Source organism: Bos mutus, chromosome 15 (genome assembly GCF_027580195.1).
Source record: "Bos mutus isolate GX-2022 chromosome 15, NWIPB_WYAK_1.1, whole genome shotgun sequence".
NCBI lineage: Eukaryota > Metazoa > Chordata > Mammalia > Artiodactyla > Bovidae > Bos > Bos mutus.
Window position 1 is genome coordinate 39416645 of NC_091631.1, and position 16783 is coordinate 39433427.

The window sequence follows — 16783 nt, forward strand, 5'->3', positions numbered from 1 at the left end:
CGAAATGAACCATGCAGTTGCATCTAGACTCCGAGGATCCCCACTGACTAGCTGAGTGCCGGCAGGGCCGTTCTTCTCTTTGCTTAATGAACATTAATTTACGAAGCACCCTTTAAACAACTCCCGTACCAATGGATTTAAAAACACAAACGTTGTTGTATGTCTTTAAATGCGTCTGTATGGCACATATGTGGAGACATGCATCCCATGACCAAATCCCACCATTGTTTCCTTTGTCTGCTGGGGCTGGAAGGGCTGAATCGCTGGACTGCATGTGCTTCCTGGGCGGACAGAGAAGCGGTTCACTGCTGCGGCAGTGTTTACTTTCTGGAGCAGTGAGGATCTGAGGAGAAAGAGAGAGAACCAAATTTATTTACTTAAACTCAACTTTTCCATATCTGGCACTAGGAGCTTTGGCGTCATCTCAAGTCACTCAGGGGTTCCATCTCCCCAAGGCCCAGCTTGGAGCAAGTCAGGAGGGAACTGGGATGTGTGTGTGTGTGAGAGAGAGAGAGAAAGAGAAGAGAGGGAGGGAGGAGGAGAGAGAGGGGGGCGGAGAGAATGAGAATAAGACAATACTGAGAGATTTCTAATTTCTCACTGTGGGTGTGTCTGATTAGTTTGGCACTCAACACAAATGAATCCTGTGTGTTGATTTCTAGGGTCTCCCTACAGGCCCTCTCACCCCCTTGAGTGACCCTGAGTTAATTCTGTATTCAAATGAGGCAGAGACCCCAGCATCAACCATCTTGACACTCATGGGGACCAAAAGAATGGAGTGGCCCAAAGCTCTCAAAACAGCAAGACCATGATAAACTAGGGCAAGCCTTCCAAAAAGCTTTGTGTCTTCCTGGTGACCCATATAAGCCTGCAGTGGGGGATAGCTGGGCTTCCCAGGTAGCGCCTTGGTAAAGAATCCGCCTGCCAATGCAGGAGACATGGGTTTGATCCCTGAGTCTGGAAGGTCCCTGGAATAGGAAATGGCAATCCACTCTCAGTATTTTTGCCTAAGAAATTCCATGAACAGAGGAGCCTGGCGGGCTATGGTCCCCGGGGTCACGAAGAGTCAGATATGGCTGAGAAGGCATGTATGTGGTAAAGCTCACTGGTGCTTCTGGCTTCTGACATGGCCCATTCTTCAGGAAGGGAAGCTGGCAAAAAGGCTCCTTCTTTACCACTTCTCAGAGCTCACACTGGAGGAATGGAAGGAGTGTTTTCCCCTCTGGTTTTTAAATCTATTTTGCCCCATACAGATATGTCCCCAACCATGTGGCATAGAGCCCATGTCAGCTCAAGTGAACCTTTACACAGGAAACTGATATGTGTGTTAGTTGCTTAGTCGTGTTTGACTCTTTGCAACTCATGGACTGTAGTCCACCAGGCTCCTCTGTTCATGGAATTCTTCAGGCAAGAATACCGAGTGGGTTGCCATGCCCTTCTCCAGGACAGGAAATGAGACAAAATAAATACCCTCAGCTCTTTGCTCTGTACCCCTCCCCTCAAATTAATGCCTGGATCTGACAGATGGGGACAGGCAGCTTGTCTTCAGCCCTGCCAGATTTCTTTCTTTCTCTGTCCTTTATCTTTTTCTTCCTTAGCCTCTTTGCTTTCCTCTCTGTATTGTCACCACTAGCACTGAGGATGTAAGAAGTGTGCCTGGCGCTTCGTAAGGTTATATGAGTGCTTGTTGATATAGCATCCCTTTTGTTTATGTCATCATCTTAAGAAAAGGCAGTACAAGACTTTCTTTACCCATCTAGGTTCTGCTTTGCTGACTCTTGATAAAGGAGTTGGGCATTGGCAACTTCGCTGTTGTAAAGTGCTGAGATGGTATGAGGCTGTCAAGGCATCCTCGCTGAAATTGTTTGAATGGTCTTATTTAGGGTGAAAGTCTAATATTTCTATAAAACAGAGGTGCATGATGTACCTACACTGTATTGGGCATGGGAAAGACAGAGTAAACTAGATGGACATACGGACACTTGGATTCAGGTTACCTGGGCTTAGCTACTGGTGCTTCCAATTCCTGATTGTGTCATCTTGGCTAAATTACTTAACTTCTCTGAGTTCTGATTTCCTTGTCTATTAAAAAAAAAAAACATACTTTGAAGAATAAGATGATATTTGTGAAGTAATCAGTACAGTGTCTGGCACATAGCACTCAGTACTTGCTGGCATTTATTATGTAGGTTAGTATCATGAGAGCTCAAGAGATATTTGTTAAATAAGGGACTGACTCTCCACAGAGATTGAGTTAGCCAATCTCTGGACAACTACCAGTGATTTCCACCATGCCCCTCTCCACCCCAGCCTTCTAAGAAAGGTCCTAGCCACTTAAAGTAGGGGTTTCCTCATCCAAATGGCCTAGAACATTTGCAGTGGTTGGCAGTCAATCTAGAAGTTGTCCTAGACTTGTCATGAAGACCTGGATCAAGCTTTGTAAATGCCCCAATTCTGAGTGTTCTGTATTCCACTAGCCCAGGCACACAGAAAAACCAGTGGTATTAATGATGTATTTGCACAAAGTGAAGCAGGGAAGGAAAGCAAGCTTCTGCCTTGATAGAGAACATTTCTATCATCGCAGAAAGCTCTGTCGGACATCATTGTTCTAGAAGGTAAACAGTGGTTTGGTTGGAAAGGATAGAGACTGTGACAGTATTTTGTAAGTTTCAACTCCATTTTGCTTAGACATACTTTTCTTCTTGGTTTTTGTAGGAGAGGAAGGCACTTAGAAGAAGAAGGAAGCTGGAAAAAGCAACAAAGCAATTGGTTAAGCAAGAAGAATTGAAAAGACTTCATAAAGCTCAGGTCAGAAAACAAACGAGTGAGTGGGTCTGGGTTGCTGGGGATCTGGGTCTGGAAGCCCTTTGGAAATCTGTATTGAACTGGGGAAGCTGAGCTGGGGAAAGATCAGTCTGTCTTCTGTAAGCACCAGGCTTGTGGCTGTTCTGAAGGCTGTGGTTCAATCCCTGGTGGGACTCCAGGGCCAGAGAGCCCAGGTGTTGAGTTGGCCCACTCCCAGCAGGCGTGTGTCCTGCAAAGTGAGCTGGAATGGCAGCCAACACATTGCCTTGGAATCCATCCCAGGCCCTGACTGCCACACTGCAGTGGCCTTCGTTTTGTCCTCTGTGAGGATATAACCTTCTCTCGAATTTCTGACAGTATCTTTGCTGAACTGACAGCTCTTGGGGCTGTCTCTGTTCCAATGTTAGTTGAACGCATAAGCATCTACCATTCTGTAGACTTCCTGGCTTAATTGTTTACTGCAAACATTTTTGCTCAAGTGGATCTACTGACCTGCAAAATGAAGCAGAAAGTCAAGGCATTCCCCCTCTCCCTGAAGACCCCAAACCTAGCCTTGAAGAGGAGTTGAGTTTTTGGACAAAGGGACCTAAATGACCACTTGTGTTAATGCAGTGTACCCTTACATCCCCTTCTCCAGTAACTCACTTTATCCAGTTGTGTAGTCCCATAAGTTGTTTCTGACAAGAAGGAAGTCACTAAATCTAACCTTCTTTACTCTTCTCAGTGGCTGACTTGGAAGCCACCCTCTTCACCTAGCAGTCAGGGAAAATTAAATTCCCTTTGTCCATCCTCACCTTCTGAAACAGGCTTTCTTGAAACATTTCAACTTTTCCTTCTGAGAACAAGATATCTTTATGAAATGGATTGGCAAACTCAACAATTTCTTCTTCTTATATTGGGTTGACCGAAAAGTTCATTCAGGTTTTTCCATGAGATGTTATGGAAAAACCCCAAGAGGTTTTTTTGGCCAACCTGCTATTTCTGCTCCAGACAGTGAAAGTGAAAGTGAAGTCGCTCAGTCATGTCCTACTCTTTGTGACCCCATGGACTGCAGCCTACCAGGCTTCTCAGTCCATGGGATTTTCCAGGCAAGAGTAATAACAGAAGAATCACAGTTGCCTTTTGAGTCCTTATCTGCTAGCATCCATACCCGCCCTGTATTATCTTTGAGATTTTCATTCTTAGTTTCTAAAGAATGATGACTGTATCAATCAGCTTGAGCTGCCATGATGACATACCACAGACTGGGTGGCTTAAACCACAGAAATTTATTCTTTCACAGCTCTGGAGGCTGGATGTCCAAGATCAAGGTGTCTCCAGTGTTGGTTTCCAGTGAGGACTCTCTTCCTGGCTTGCAGACAGCTGCCTTCTTGCTGTGTCTTCACATGGCCTTTTCGTGTGTGTGCATTCAGAGCAAGAGAAAGAAAGAATTCTGGTATCTTTTCCTCTGCATGTAAGGACACCAGTCCTGTTGGATTAGGGCCCACTACTATGACCTCATTTAACCTCACTTACCTCCTTAAGGGCCAAACAGTCACTTTAGGCGTTCGGACATCAATAGGTGAATTTAGTGTGGGGTGGAGACTGCTTAGTCCATAACAATTACATAGCCATAATTACAAAGCAATCAGCCATAAAGTCATTTAAATGTTTCCCTTCCTTTAGCAATGCTACACTCTACAGCGAGAGACAGATCTATAAAGATATCATTGTTTTTAAAAAAGAGACAGAGAGGAAGAAAGCATAAAATTACAAGTAGTTTTAGTTAGAATTCCCATCTATTTCAGATTTTATGTTTGGGATTTAAACACTCTCAGCTAAGACAAGAAGCCAGGTGGCTGCTGAGTCCCTGTCCCTGCCCTTGCTGGGCCTCTTCACAGATTGGAGGTGCCTCAGCAATTGTAATTTGACTCCAGGGGAGACTTAGAACAAGGTAGAGTTAAGGAGGAAGAAGAGTGAGACAGAGCTAGGAGAAAGTAGGGAAGGAAGAACACACAGGTTATACCTGCCCAAACAGCTGCCACTTCTTTGAAGGTGCCTGGTCCAAAGTCTGTTCTGCCAAGAGATGTGCCTTGTGGCAGCATGTGATTAAAAGCAGAGAAAACTGATGGGGATGAAAAAAATGTATATAGGAAAGGGATTTTTTCCCCCTTAATTTTCCTTCCTAATACACACAAGACAGAAATAGCTAGTGGGGAAACTAAACATGTAAATACAAAGCCCATCATGACCCCAAGCCATGATAGGTACCTACAGTAGTCTAAGGAGGATATGCCTTAATGAAATAAACATCTCTGTCTGGTCTTAGTAAACTGCTAGTGACAAGCCACAGTACACTTCTGCAGACAGTAAAAAGCTCCATGGTGCAATGAAATAATAGGTTGCCAATTTGTAGCTCAGGACAGGGGCAGGGCAGACTGAGAGAGGAACACCCAGCCCCAGGAGTTGGCTCCCATCTCCTGTTCCAATGTCTTGGGAGGTATCTGCTGGTTCTTCTTGGGAAAATGGATCGTGAGCATGCTCTGTGTTTGTCCCCAGAGATCCTGTCCAACTCTGAATATGGCCAGTAGCTCCAGCAGCTGTGCCATGACCATGGTCAGAGGCCAAGGCTCCGAGGAGTCCAGGAGCCATGAGGGCTGCCCACCCAGGCCGGCAGCCTCTGCCTGACAGCATGTCTGTGTGATTGGCCTGGTCAAAAGGGACTATCTCCCTGGGGGCAGATTGAGCTTACACACAGACTCCTTGCTTTATGTTTTCATATTAAAGAAGGGAAATATCAAATTCCAGTTGTTTGGGGAATTCAGAGATTCTTACCCAGTTAACTGAAGAGCTGGCAACCCAAGAGAAAGGGCTTCTTCCTCTTGGAAAGTAGGTGGCAGAACTAGCCCCCTTGTATGACTCTGCATGTGGCAAGCACCTGCATGACACACAATCCTGGCATTGCAGGCCATCCAGAGGCAGTTGGAGGAAGTGGAGGAGCGGCAGAGGGCTTTCGAGATCCAGGGCGTGAGGTTGGAGAAGGCGCTGAGAGGAGAAGCAGGTAGGTATCACTGTGGGCAGATCCGGTGCAATGGGCTCAGGCCTGTGACTATGGTCTGAGAATAGTGTTGGTCTAGCCATCCAGGCAAAGCAGTGAGGCCTTGTCACTCGCTGCGGAGCTATCAACATTGACCTGGGTGCCCAATCTGCAGCTGCTTCCCACTTGCAAAATCAAACTGGTCATCCTGTTTGAAATCCCCAGGACATCGGTTGGCCTGTGGGCCTTGGGTTTCTGGTCTGTTCGGTCTCTCTGCTGCTATGTTCTTGCAATTCAGAGGTTAAGATAAATTCAGGAGAAATAGTTGAGTGTTTTCAAGCAATGTTGGTAGAGATTCAAAGCTGGACTTGGAGTCAAAGTCCTGATTTCTCCCTTTACCACCTGTTTCTCTCTTTATCAGCCTTGAGGCCTTGGATCACTCACGTTCTAAACCTTTATGAACTTTTGTTTTATGCTATAAAATGTGGATAATAGTGGTTTCCTATCTTATAGAGCTAAGATAAAGATTAAAGAAGAAATTACATATATATATATATATGTATAGTACTGTGTTAGTCACTCAGTCATGTTCAACTCTTTGCAACCCTGTGGACTGTAGCCCACCAAGCTTCTCTGTCCATGGGATTCTGCAGGCAAGAATACTAGAGTGGGTTGCCATTCCCTTCTCCAGGGGATCTTCCCCAATCAGCACATGCCTGGTACAAGGGAAAGCAATAAATGATATCTATTCTACTGATAGCTTCAGATTCTTAGATGCAAACAGAATTCATCTGGTGAAGGCTTGCCTTGCCTTAGACATGGAGACAATGTTTCTATAACAATAAACACTTTTTCTGCCTTTGAGAAGTGTGTGGTCCACTGAGGGACATAGACACGTAAATAAACAAACAAACAAAAAAACAAATAAATAAAGTACAGGGGGATAAGGGTTGTGATGGGAACACGCATTAGGGTAGAATGAGGACAGAATCACGGGTTCCTAACTGATCTCAATGGAGGTGGGGCGGGGAGGGGAGGTCAGTCAGGCTAATCACCTGGAAGGGATGATCTGATAAGACAAGAACCAGAAGAGGAACAGGAGGTAACAAAGGAGGTGAGAAGACTGTTCTGGCAGAGGGAACAGCACCTGCAAAGGCCAAATGTGAAATGCCTTAATGAATGAGGAGCCAGCAGAGGGTTTTGGGTGAGGGATAAAACTGGAAGAAATCTATGTGTTTTTGGAAACCATCCAGCAGTGTGTGGCTAATCAATTGGAATTAGTGGTGGGCATTGTCTCTTTTTTTATTTAGTTGAATTTTATTACAATGTTGTGTTTGTTTCAGGTATACAACAAAGTGATTCAGTTACACACACACACACATATGTATGAAAGTGTTGGTCGCTCAATCGTGTCCAACTCTTTGTGACCCCATGGACTGTATGTAGCCCACCAGGCTCCTCTGTCCATGGGATTCTCCAGGCAAGAATACTGGGGTGGGTTGCCATTCCCTTCTCCAGGGGATCTTCCTGACCCAGGGATCAAACCCATGTCTCTTATGTCTTCTGCATTGGAAGGTGGTTCTTTACCATCTGAGCCACCAGAGAAGCCCCCATTTATATGTGTACACACATCCATATACTTGGAGGCATTGTCTCTTTAATTTTCTGATGTGATATCTTTAGCCTTCTGTAGCTTGGATATAAAGCATGAAAAAGCAGATACTGAAAGACATATTTCTGTGTGCAGTCGTGTAAACAATATAGAGAAAGGTTAGGACTTCAATTCTCTTAAAAATTAAGCAGATACAGACTCAGATTTTGTGAGACCTGAAGTTGGGGGCTACTCCAAGAGCCTTAAAAAGGCCCATCCACTTGAGAAGTCCTATGATTTCAACTTCAGTAGCTACATGGTTCAAAGAAGGCGATGGCACCCCACTCCAGTACTCTTGCCTGGAAAATCCCATGGATGGAGGAGCCTGGTGGGCTGCAGTCCATGGGGTCGTGAAGAGTCAGACACGACTAAGCAACTTCACTTTCACTTTTCACTTTCATGCATTGGAAAAGGAAATGGCAACCCACTCCAGTGTTCTTGCCTGGAGAATCCCAGGGACGGGGAAGCCTGATGGGCTGCCGTCTCTGGGGTCGCACAGAGTCGGACACAACTGAAGTGACTTAGCAGCAGCAGCAGCTACATGGTTAGTGTTTCTCTGGAGATGTCAGGGTCTGACTTACTTTACCCCTCTGTGCCTCAGTCTCTGTGTTTACAAAGCGGGAGTGACGATTGTACCTGTTCCTCAGGTTTATGTTGAGGACCAGTCAAAACAATGTATATGGAAGCCCTGAAACAGTGCCTGGCATAGGAGAGATGGTTAATAAATATTTGTTCCTTTTCTTACAATACTCTGTGCATTTCCTTACAATGAGAACTCAAATCCACCCATTGGAAGTAGGGTTTTTGACAAAAATGATAACTGTTTGTCACTACTTGGAGCGAGGGTCACAGCCTGCCTCTATAGCTGTTGTCAGGGCTTTTGATACAATGAAATGTTTGGTCATATTCCCAATCAAGAAGGCTTGGCACTTGTCTTTGCTGACTTCAGTGAGAGACTTAGAAATGAAAAGGATAAACCAGCAAAGCTAGGACATGTTTTGGTTTTCTGGGGAGGCAGTATGGCATGGTGGAGTAGGTAAAATCATAAGCATCAAAGAGCCCCGTGTTCAAATTCTGTTCCACTGCATTTAGGCTGTGTGGTTTTAGGAGAATCACTTAACCTTTCTGGCCTCAGGTTCCTTGGAGTAAAAAATGGGGCTAATAATCCTCACATTACTAGATCATTTTGAGAATTACGGGCATTGGTGGGCCAGTAGTCTCCCAAGAGTGCCCACCACATTGTAGGCATTCAATAAATGGCTAGCTGATATTACTTTATGAAATATTATTAAATATCCTGCACTTTTAAAAGACCTGAGTCTCTGATCTTTATTGCTTGAAATTTAAAGTCTAGAAACCAAATTTTTAAAGCTCCTGAAAAATCTCCCTCCCTGTAAAGAAAGGCTATTTTGAGTTATCAGCTAGAGAAACTCAGCCAGCTCACGGTGTTCTCAAAGGTAGTATTTCGCCGGCCAGAAGATGGATTCTGTTCATTCCCTTTATATCCTTGGTAATTTAATTTCCCTGTTAAGTTTATGGGCTTTTTTCTCCTTGATTGTCCTTGTGTGGGTGACAGATGCAGATCAACAAGGGGCTGGAGACTGGAAGAGTCAAGTCACAGCGGCCCCAGAGGAGACCGAGCAGAAGATGTGCGAACCAGGCATCGAAATTAATACACTCTAACTTGTAATAACATTTGTGCAATAATAATATTCCTGTGCAGTTTAATATTCCACTCAGCCCCTTTAAGAGATTGCCCTGGTGCTTAATGAATGACCGATGCTTATTAGGTTAAGTTGTATTTGAGCTGGCCTGGGCTGCTCTGGTTCAAGTGATTGGGAATTATTTAATAGGTATTATTAGGATAATTAGAAAATAATCACAGTTAGACAATAATATTGAGCTACAAAGGTTGTGAATAACCAAATTTAGAGACAGGCCTGAAAACATGAGTTGTCTGCGACAGTTATGCAAGTCTCCTCCGATAGTGATGTGCACCAGCCTGAAAGGGTCTTTTGTTCCTAGGAGTTATTCATTAGGCGGGCATTGAATTAGAGGAACATGCGGGGGTGCAGGACAGAGGGCAATGATGGCTGATGAGCAAAATAAGCCTTTGATGAGCTTCTAATTGTCGTGACAACAATTCCTGCTTTCTCTTTTTCCAACAGTCAGAAATAAGCTCTCCCACCCCAGGAAGGGTTTTTCCCCATTTTGTCAAGGCAAGGGAAACAAAGAAAAACAAAAATCCACCCCAGATAACAAGTCATTATGTTCTGTAAGGTGTGTTTGTGAGTGTGTGTGTGTGTGTGTGTGTGTGTGTGTGTGATGTCCTTGACAAAGGGATTGGGTTGTCCTGATGGTTCTAGTTGCCCAGAGTAAAGGACCATGATGTGCAATGACCTGATTGCCCTGAGCTTCACTCTCTATGAAGAGGTCAAGTTGAGCTTTGCAGCTGCTTAGACTTTTTGGTCAAATGCTATTACCTACTGGTTTGTTGATTGCCAACGTGGTGGTCAGTGTTATGTGCCAAGGTGGCGGGACACCCCAGTTTAGCAGGAGACCACCATTCAAATTTAGGCAAAGTAAATAACAGAATCTCTGCTTTCTTTCAGTACCTGGAAACAGGTAAAATCTGGTGAAAACTGAGATCGGGAGCGTATGGGAATTATTCCTCCCCGATAGCTTTACCAGCTTTGAGGAAGGCTTACCAGTTGGTTGCCTGCGTTGAGCTTCTTGTTTCTTTTTCCTTGGAGTCAGATGGCTTTTCCTTCACACAGATAAGGGGTTTACAAAAAACCTGTCTGTTTACAAAGAACCTGGATGCCTGAGGCTGCCAGCAGGTGGCAGCAGGAGCATACACGACAAGAGAAATTGCAATAACCCTCAGGCCGGAAGAGGGAAGTAGTTTGGCTTCCACTCTGTGGTTTCTATCTTGATTGCCACTGAGGAACAGAAGGAATAATAATTTCTTGGATAATGAAACAGCAAGGTGTCCTGCAAAGAACACAGAGAGTAGAGTCAGACACTCCTGATTTTGAATCTTGATGCCATTCATGGCAAAGATGCTGAAGCTGGTAGCCTAGCAACCGAGGAATTTGGATGGGTTTGCCACACTCCATGTGCTGAAAGTAAACAGTGAGATTCAGTGCATCAGAGCAAGGGAGTTTTTACTCACAGCGCAGCAAATGGCAAGAGCAGCAGCGTGGTACAAGTTGCCCTGTATCTAAGTGCTGGGGTGTGGCCGGATAGACCCAGATGGCAGCTGTGCACAGAGGGGATTGTACCACAGCAGAGGAACTCAGCAGCATCTGTAGCAAGCAGTCAACAAGCCAGCCCATTTCCCAGGAAGCAAGTAATCTACTTGACTGGTTGCAGAAGTGGCTCGGGATCATAGGATGGTCAGTCCTTGCTGTTTTGCACACTCAGCAAAGACATGCAGGAATGCTCAAGGTTTATGGCAGACTGCCTCTCTCAACAAATGGCAATAATCCACTTATTATGTAGTCACCTCTATTTCCAGCCTCAGTAGCTACCTAGTCGAGCAGTGGCCTTATTACAGAGATGGACCCAGTGAGGGCCAGACAGACAAAGATTCTCTTCCTAAAGAAGCCTTGGGTCCTCTCTCCATCGTGTGGATCCTCGGGTCACTGAGTTATGTGCTTCAGAGTTATGTGCTCTAGACAATTGCTTTACACAAAAAAATTGCCCATGACAGCAGTAAGAAATATGTTTTATATCACAAGTTATTAGTATATATAAATATATAATCGAATACAATGTTTCAAGAGATAATTTTAAACTTTACTACTTATAAAAGACCGATATTTTTTATTCTGTCTCATTTTCTAGTGCTTGTTATGACCCACAAAGTTAATTTTACATCCCTCAGCTTTAAAAAACACTATTACAGTGATTTTACTTGAAAAAAAATTTTTAATTAAATACCCAAGTGACTGCCTCTGCCAAGAGTACAGAACACGGTTCCTAAAACGTATGGAACAGCAGAATGGTGGAATATATACTGAAAAGCCCATTAACTACAACAAGACATTTTTGAAGATGTTGCTAGACTTTTAAGTGAGAGAAGTCTCTCAGGGCCAAGAGAGAGAGGGAAAAGAATAAACATCTGCTAAAACCTATGTGTTCCAGGAAGGAAGCAAACACAGAAATAGTAATCCAGGGTTGCTTCAAGTCTAACAAGAAGTAGGGGAGCTAACCTTGGGATTCCCATGTTAAGCCAGGTCTCTAGAACTCTAAGACCAGTTGTAGATTCTGTATCAAAGAGACCATGCTTCAGGTTAGGCTCTCAGGATTCAGACAGATTAAATTCAGTAAACTATGACCTTATAATAATTTTTTAAATCACCCGAAACACAAAGAAGTGAGCCACTCAGAATGAGATTCAAGCCAAATCAACAAATTACCTACAAACAAAATTCTAGCAAATATGCTTTAATCAGGAAAAAAAAAGATAAACCTAAGAGGCTGCTCTGAAATATTCAAGAAGAAATGGTGAATGTAAAAAATAATAAACACGTAAGTAAAACATTGTCAATATAAAATAGCATGGGTTTTTTTTTTTCCAAAGACAGAACTAAAATACTGGACTAAAATGGACAGGAGTTGGGAGTTGAATGATTAGAAGTAAAGCATTCCAGGGTCCTTCTGTTGTTTAAAAGGAAATTAAACTACTTATTAAGTTTAGACTTTGTTAGAATATTTAAGAATAATGAATTGATACTTTTGAACTGTGGTGTTGGAAAAAACTCTTGAGAGTCCCTTGGACTGCAAGGAGATCCAACCAGTCCATCCTAAAGGAAATCAGTCCTTAACATTCATTGGAAAGACTGATGTTGAAGCTGAAACTCTCATACTTTGGCCACCTGATGTGAAGAGCTGACTCATTGGAAAAGACACTGATGCTGGGAAAGATTGAAGGTACGAGGGGAAGGGGATGACAGAGAGTGAGATGGTTGGATGGCATCACCAACTCAATGGACATGAATTTGAGTAAACTCCGGGAGTTGGTGATGGACAGTGAGGCCTGGTGTGCTGCAGTCCATGGAGTCGCTACGAGTCAGACATGACTGAACAACTGAAATGAACTGAGCTGAGGATATTTTAAAATGCCTATTTAGATTTTAACTATAATTATGAAAAGAATAGGAAAAAATGTATAACTTCAAATCAACTAGGGGAAACAGAGGGAGAAGAAATAATAAAAAATAATCAACTAAACCAAACCCGCAATTCAATTCTAAACAGAAATTTTTAAGCATTTTTAAAAAGATAAAAAGCACAAAGATGATAGAAAACAAGTCTAAATATCTCAATAATTGTAGTGAAAGTCAATGATCAAAACAAGAGCCATTTATATGCTCTTTAGTAGACATGTATAAAGCATAAATAAGTGAAAGGATTAAAGTAAAAAAGAAAAATGGCAAGTGTATACTAGCTAAATAAGACAAATAAAGCTAGGGTAAATGGATCAAACCCACGTCTCTTATATCTCCTGTATTGGCAGGCAGGTTCTTTACCACTAGTGCCTCCTGGGAAGCCCAGATAATTAATTTTTAGTAACAAAACTATGATTAGCAATAAACAGTGTCACTACATAATTTTAAAATGACCAACTCACCAAGAAGATTATGACAGTTTAAAATGTTGAACCTATAGCAGCCTCAAAATATATAAAACAAAAAATGACAAAACTTCAAGGAGAAATTTCTATTATCATGGCAGGAGGTTTTACTATATCTCTCCGTTAATGAGAGTCAAACAGACAAAACATTACTATAAGTTTGAACATTGCAGTTAATAACTTTAATAAGGAAAGAAAGTGAAGTCACTCAGTCATGTCCGACTCTTTGTGACCCCCATGGAGTGTAGCCCACTAGGCTCCTCCATCCATGGAATTTTCTAGGCAAGAGTACTGGAGTGGGTTGCCATTTCCAATGGACATGTATAAAACCCTGCACCCTCAAATTAGAGGATGTGTGTTCTTTTCAAGTTTATATGATGATTTATAAAAATTGACCATGTTGGTTCATAAAGTAAATCTCAGAGAATCTATATTATACAGGTCACATTCTACACTACAATGTAACTAACTTAGAAATCAATAACCAAAGGGTATTTTTTTAAATCATGCATTTGGAAAGTAAAAATATACATTTCTCTTGGGTCAAAAAAATAAAAAAGATATTTTAAAAAATACTTTGAAATTTAAAATATAGTAAATATGAAAAGGAAAACAATAGATCAAAACTCATGGGATGCAGTGAAAATTGTTCTTAGAGGTATCGCCTTAAATACTTTTATTAGAAAGGAAGAAAGGCTTAAATCTACGAGCTAAGTGTCCAACTTCACTTAGAAAATGAAGAACAATATAAACCTAAAGAAAGAAGATAATAAATATATGAGCAAATGTTAATGAAACAGAGAATAAAGATAAAATAGGGTCAAATAAACCAAATGATTGTTCACTGAAAAAGTTAAAAGACTAAAGGCAGTCCTTTAAATTGATTTTTAAAAATAAAAGAGAAGAAATAAATAACAAGTGAAAGAGGCAGACATAACCATAGATATAGCAAAGAATCAAAAAGATAAAAGAATATAATTAACATTTAATTCAATGCATTTTAAAATTTGACAATCTAAGGGTGACTTAACAATCTTCATATTACCAAATTAAAGAGAAAACCATATGATTTCTCAATAGAAGAAGAAAATATAATTTGACAAAGTTCAACATTCATTTAGGATAAAAACTTTTAGCAAAAAAAGAACTTTTTATTTTGCCTTCTTGGAGCTTAAAATTTTTTTTATTACATAATAAACTTACATAATAAACTTACATAAGTTTCACTGTATAGCGTGACAATTTGATGTCTGTATACACTAGAGAGTGGTCACCTCCACAAATCTAGTTACCATCTATCATCAAACAGGTGACCCCTTTTTCCCCATTTCATCCACCCCCTACTCCTTCCTTTCAGGTAATCACTGCTCTGATCTCTGTATCTATGACTTTGTTTTTGTTTTATTTTGTTTGTTAGATTCCATATATGAGTGAAATCCTATGGTATTTATTTTTCTCTCTGTGACTTCTCTTAGCATAGTAACTTCAAGGTCCATTCGTGTTGTCAAATGACAGGATTTCATTGTTTTTTAATGGCTAATATTTTGTATATATACCACATTTTTAAAATCCATTCATCAATTAGTGGACACAGGTTGTTTCCACATCTTGCTATTATAAGTAATGCTGCAATGAGCATAGGGCTTCATATGTCTCTTCAAATTGGTGTTTTTGTGTTCTTAGAAGTGAAATTGCTGAGTCAGAACTTTCTGAATTTGAAACATATCTTCCAAAACCCTGTAGCAAACAGCATTGTTTAATGGTAAAATAGTAGAAGCATTTCTTTTAAAATCAGTAACAGGAGAGGATGCTTGCCATCACCTCTTCTATTCAACATTGCACAGGAGACCAGCCAGTCCAGTAAGACAGAGATAAAATGGCACAAGCTTTGGGAAGGAAGAAACAAATTTTTGTCATTTCCAGATGATAGAATTAACCACATTGAAACCCAAAAGAATGTACAGATGATTTTTTTTAAATAATAAGAGTCTATATCATGTGATTGGAAATAAGATCAAAATAGAAAAATCAATTGCATTTCCATATCTCAGCATTGGTTTCTAGAAAATGAAATAACAAAGAAGATATCATTTATATTAGCATAAAAACACAATGTGCCTAGGAATAAATCTAAGAAAAAATATGCACATCCTTTATGGAGCCAATTTGAATACTTCACTGAGAGCCATCAACACACCCAAATATAATCTCACATATATGAAAACTTGAAATAAGCCAGCAGTAGCATTGCAACTCACAGGAGATCAGTGATCCTGGGACAACTGGCTTTCCGTACAGGAAAAAAATGAAGTTGAACCTTATCTTAAACCATATAATCAATGTCATAAAAATTAAAGACTTTAATTTGAAATGTTAAGAATCTCTTAGACTTCAAGTTGGTAGTCTATAGACATCATAAAGGAAAGGAAAAAAATAAGCCACTAGTTTGGAAAATAAGATTTGCGATAAATATAACCAGAAAAGAAAACCTACTAATTTGGAAAATGTATTTGTAACAAATATAACAAATATTCAGTATTCCAGAATATGTAAAGAACTCTTACAAATCAATAAGAGATTAACAACTCCATATAAAAATAGGCAAATGGTATAAATATACATTTCACAAAAGAATAGTAATAGTTTTACTCAGTTGTGTCCAACTCTTTGTGACCCCTCTGACTGTAGCCTGCCAGGGTCCTCTGTCCATGGAATTCTCCAGCAAGGATACTGAAGTGGGTTGCTATTCCCTTCTCCATAGGATCTTTCCAATACAGGGATCGAACCCGGGTCTCCTGCATTGCAGGCAGATTCTTTACCATCTGAGCCACCAGGGAAGTCCTAGGTCTCACAGAAGAATATTCATTAGTAATTAGGAAAATGCAAATTTATATTACTATAAATTTATACTATTATATATTATACATATATATATATATAATATATATATTATATTATATATTATACAAATTTATACTATTATATTTTCAAAAGCTTATAAAATCTGATAATACTAAGTATTTGGCAAGGGTAAGGAATAAAGGGAGCTTTTATTCAATGTTAGTGGGAGTATGAAAAGTGAAAGTGAAGTCACTCAGTCACATCCGGCTCTGTTGTGACGCCTTGGACTGTGGCCTATCAGGCTCCTCCGTCCATGGGATTTTCCAGGCAAGAGTACTGGAGTGGGTTGCCATTTCCTTCTCCAGGGGATCTTCCTGACCCAGGGATTGAACTCAGGTCTCTCGCATTGTAGGCAGACACTTTACCCTTTGAGCCACCAGGGGAAGACAGTGGGAATATAAACAGCCACAAATCTTTGGAAAACAATTTGACTTTATGCTGAAAGCTGAATATTTGCATACCTACTACTCAAGAATTTCATTCCTAATTATATATTCCAGAGAAACTCATACCCACATGAACCAGAAGATATATACAGCAATGTTCATGGTAGCATCATCCACAGTAGCAAACTACTACCAACAACCTAGCTATCCATTAACAGAAAAATGGATAAACTGTAGTACAGTTAACTGTGGCACATACAACTGAATATTATAAATACAGCGGTGAAAATGAGCAGCATAGAGGCATTTTAGAAGCATATAGAAAGAATTTAAAATAAGCAAGTTGTAGAAGACTACATATATTATGATATCATTTCAGTAAA

General features: G+C 41.0%; 1 protein-coding gene across 5 annotated transcripts in view; it reads left to right on the forward strand.

The window, feature by feature from the left end:
• Positions 1-16783, forward strand: part of MICAL2 (microtubule associated monooxygenase, calponin and LIM domain containing 2) — a 244200-nt gene that overhangs the window by 204409 nt on the left and 23008 nt on the right. For all 5 annotated transcript variants that reach the window (XM_070383932.1, XM_070383933.1, XM_070383935.1 and 2 more), the window contains 2 exons: positions 2716-2808; positions 5752-5845. In XM_070383932.1, the coding sequence (XP_070240033.1) occupies positions 2716-2808; positions 5752-5845 (187 nt within the window). The remainder of the gene's footprint in view (positions 1-2715; positions 2809-5751; positions 5846-16783) is intronic.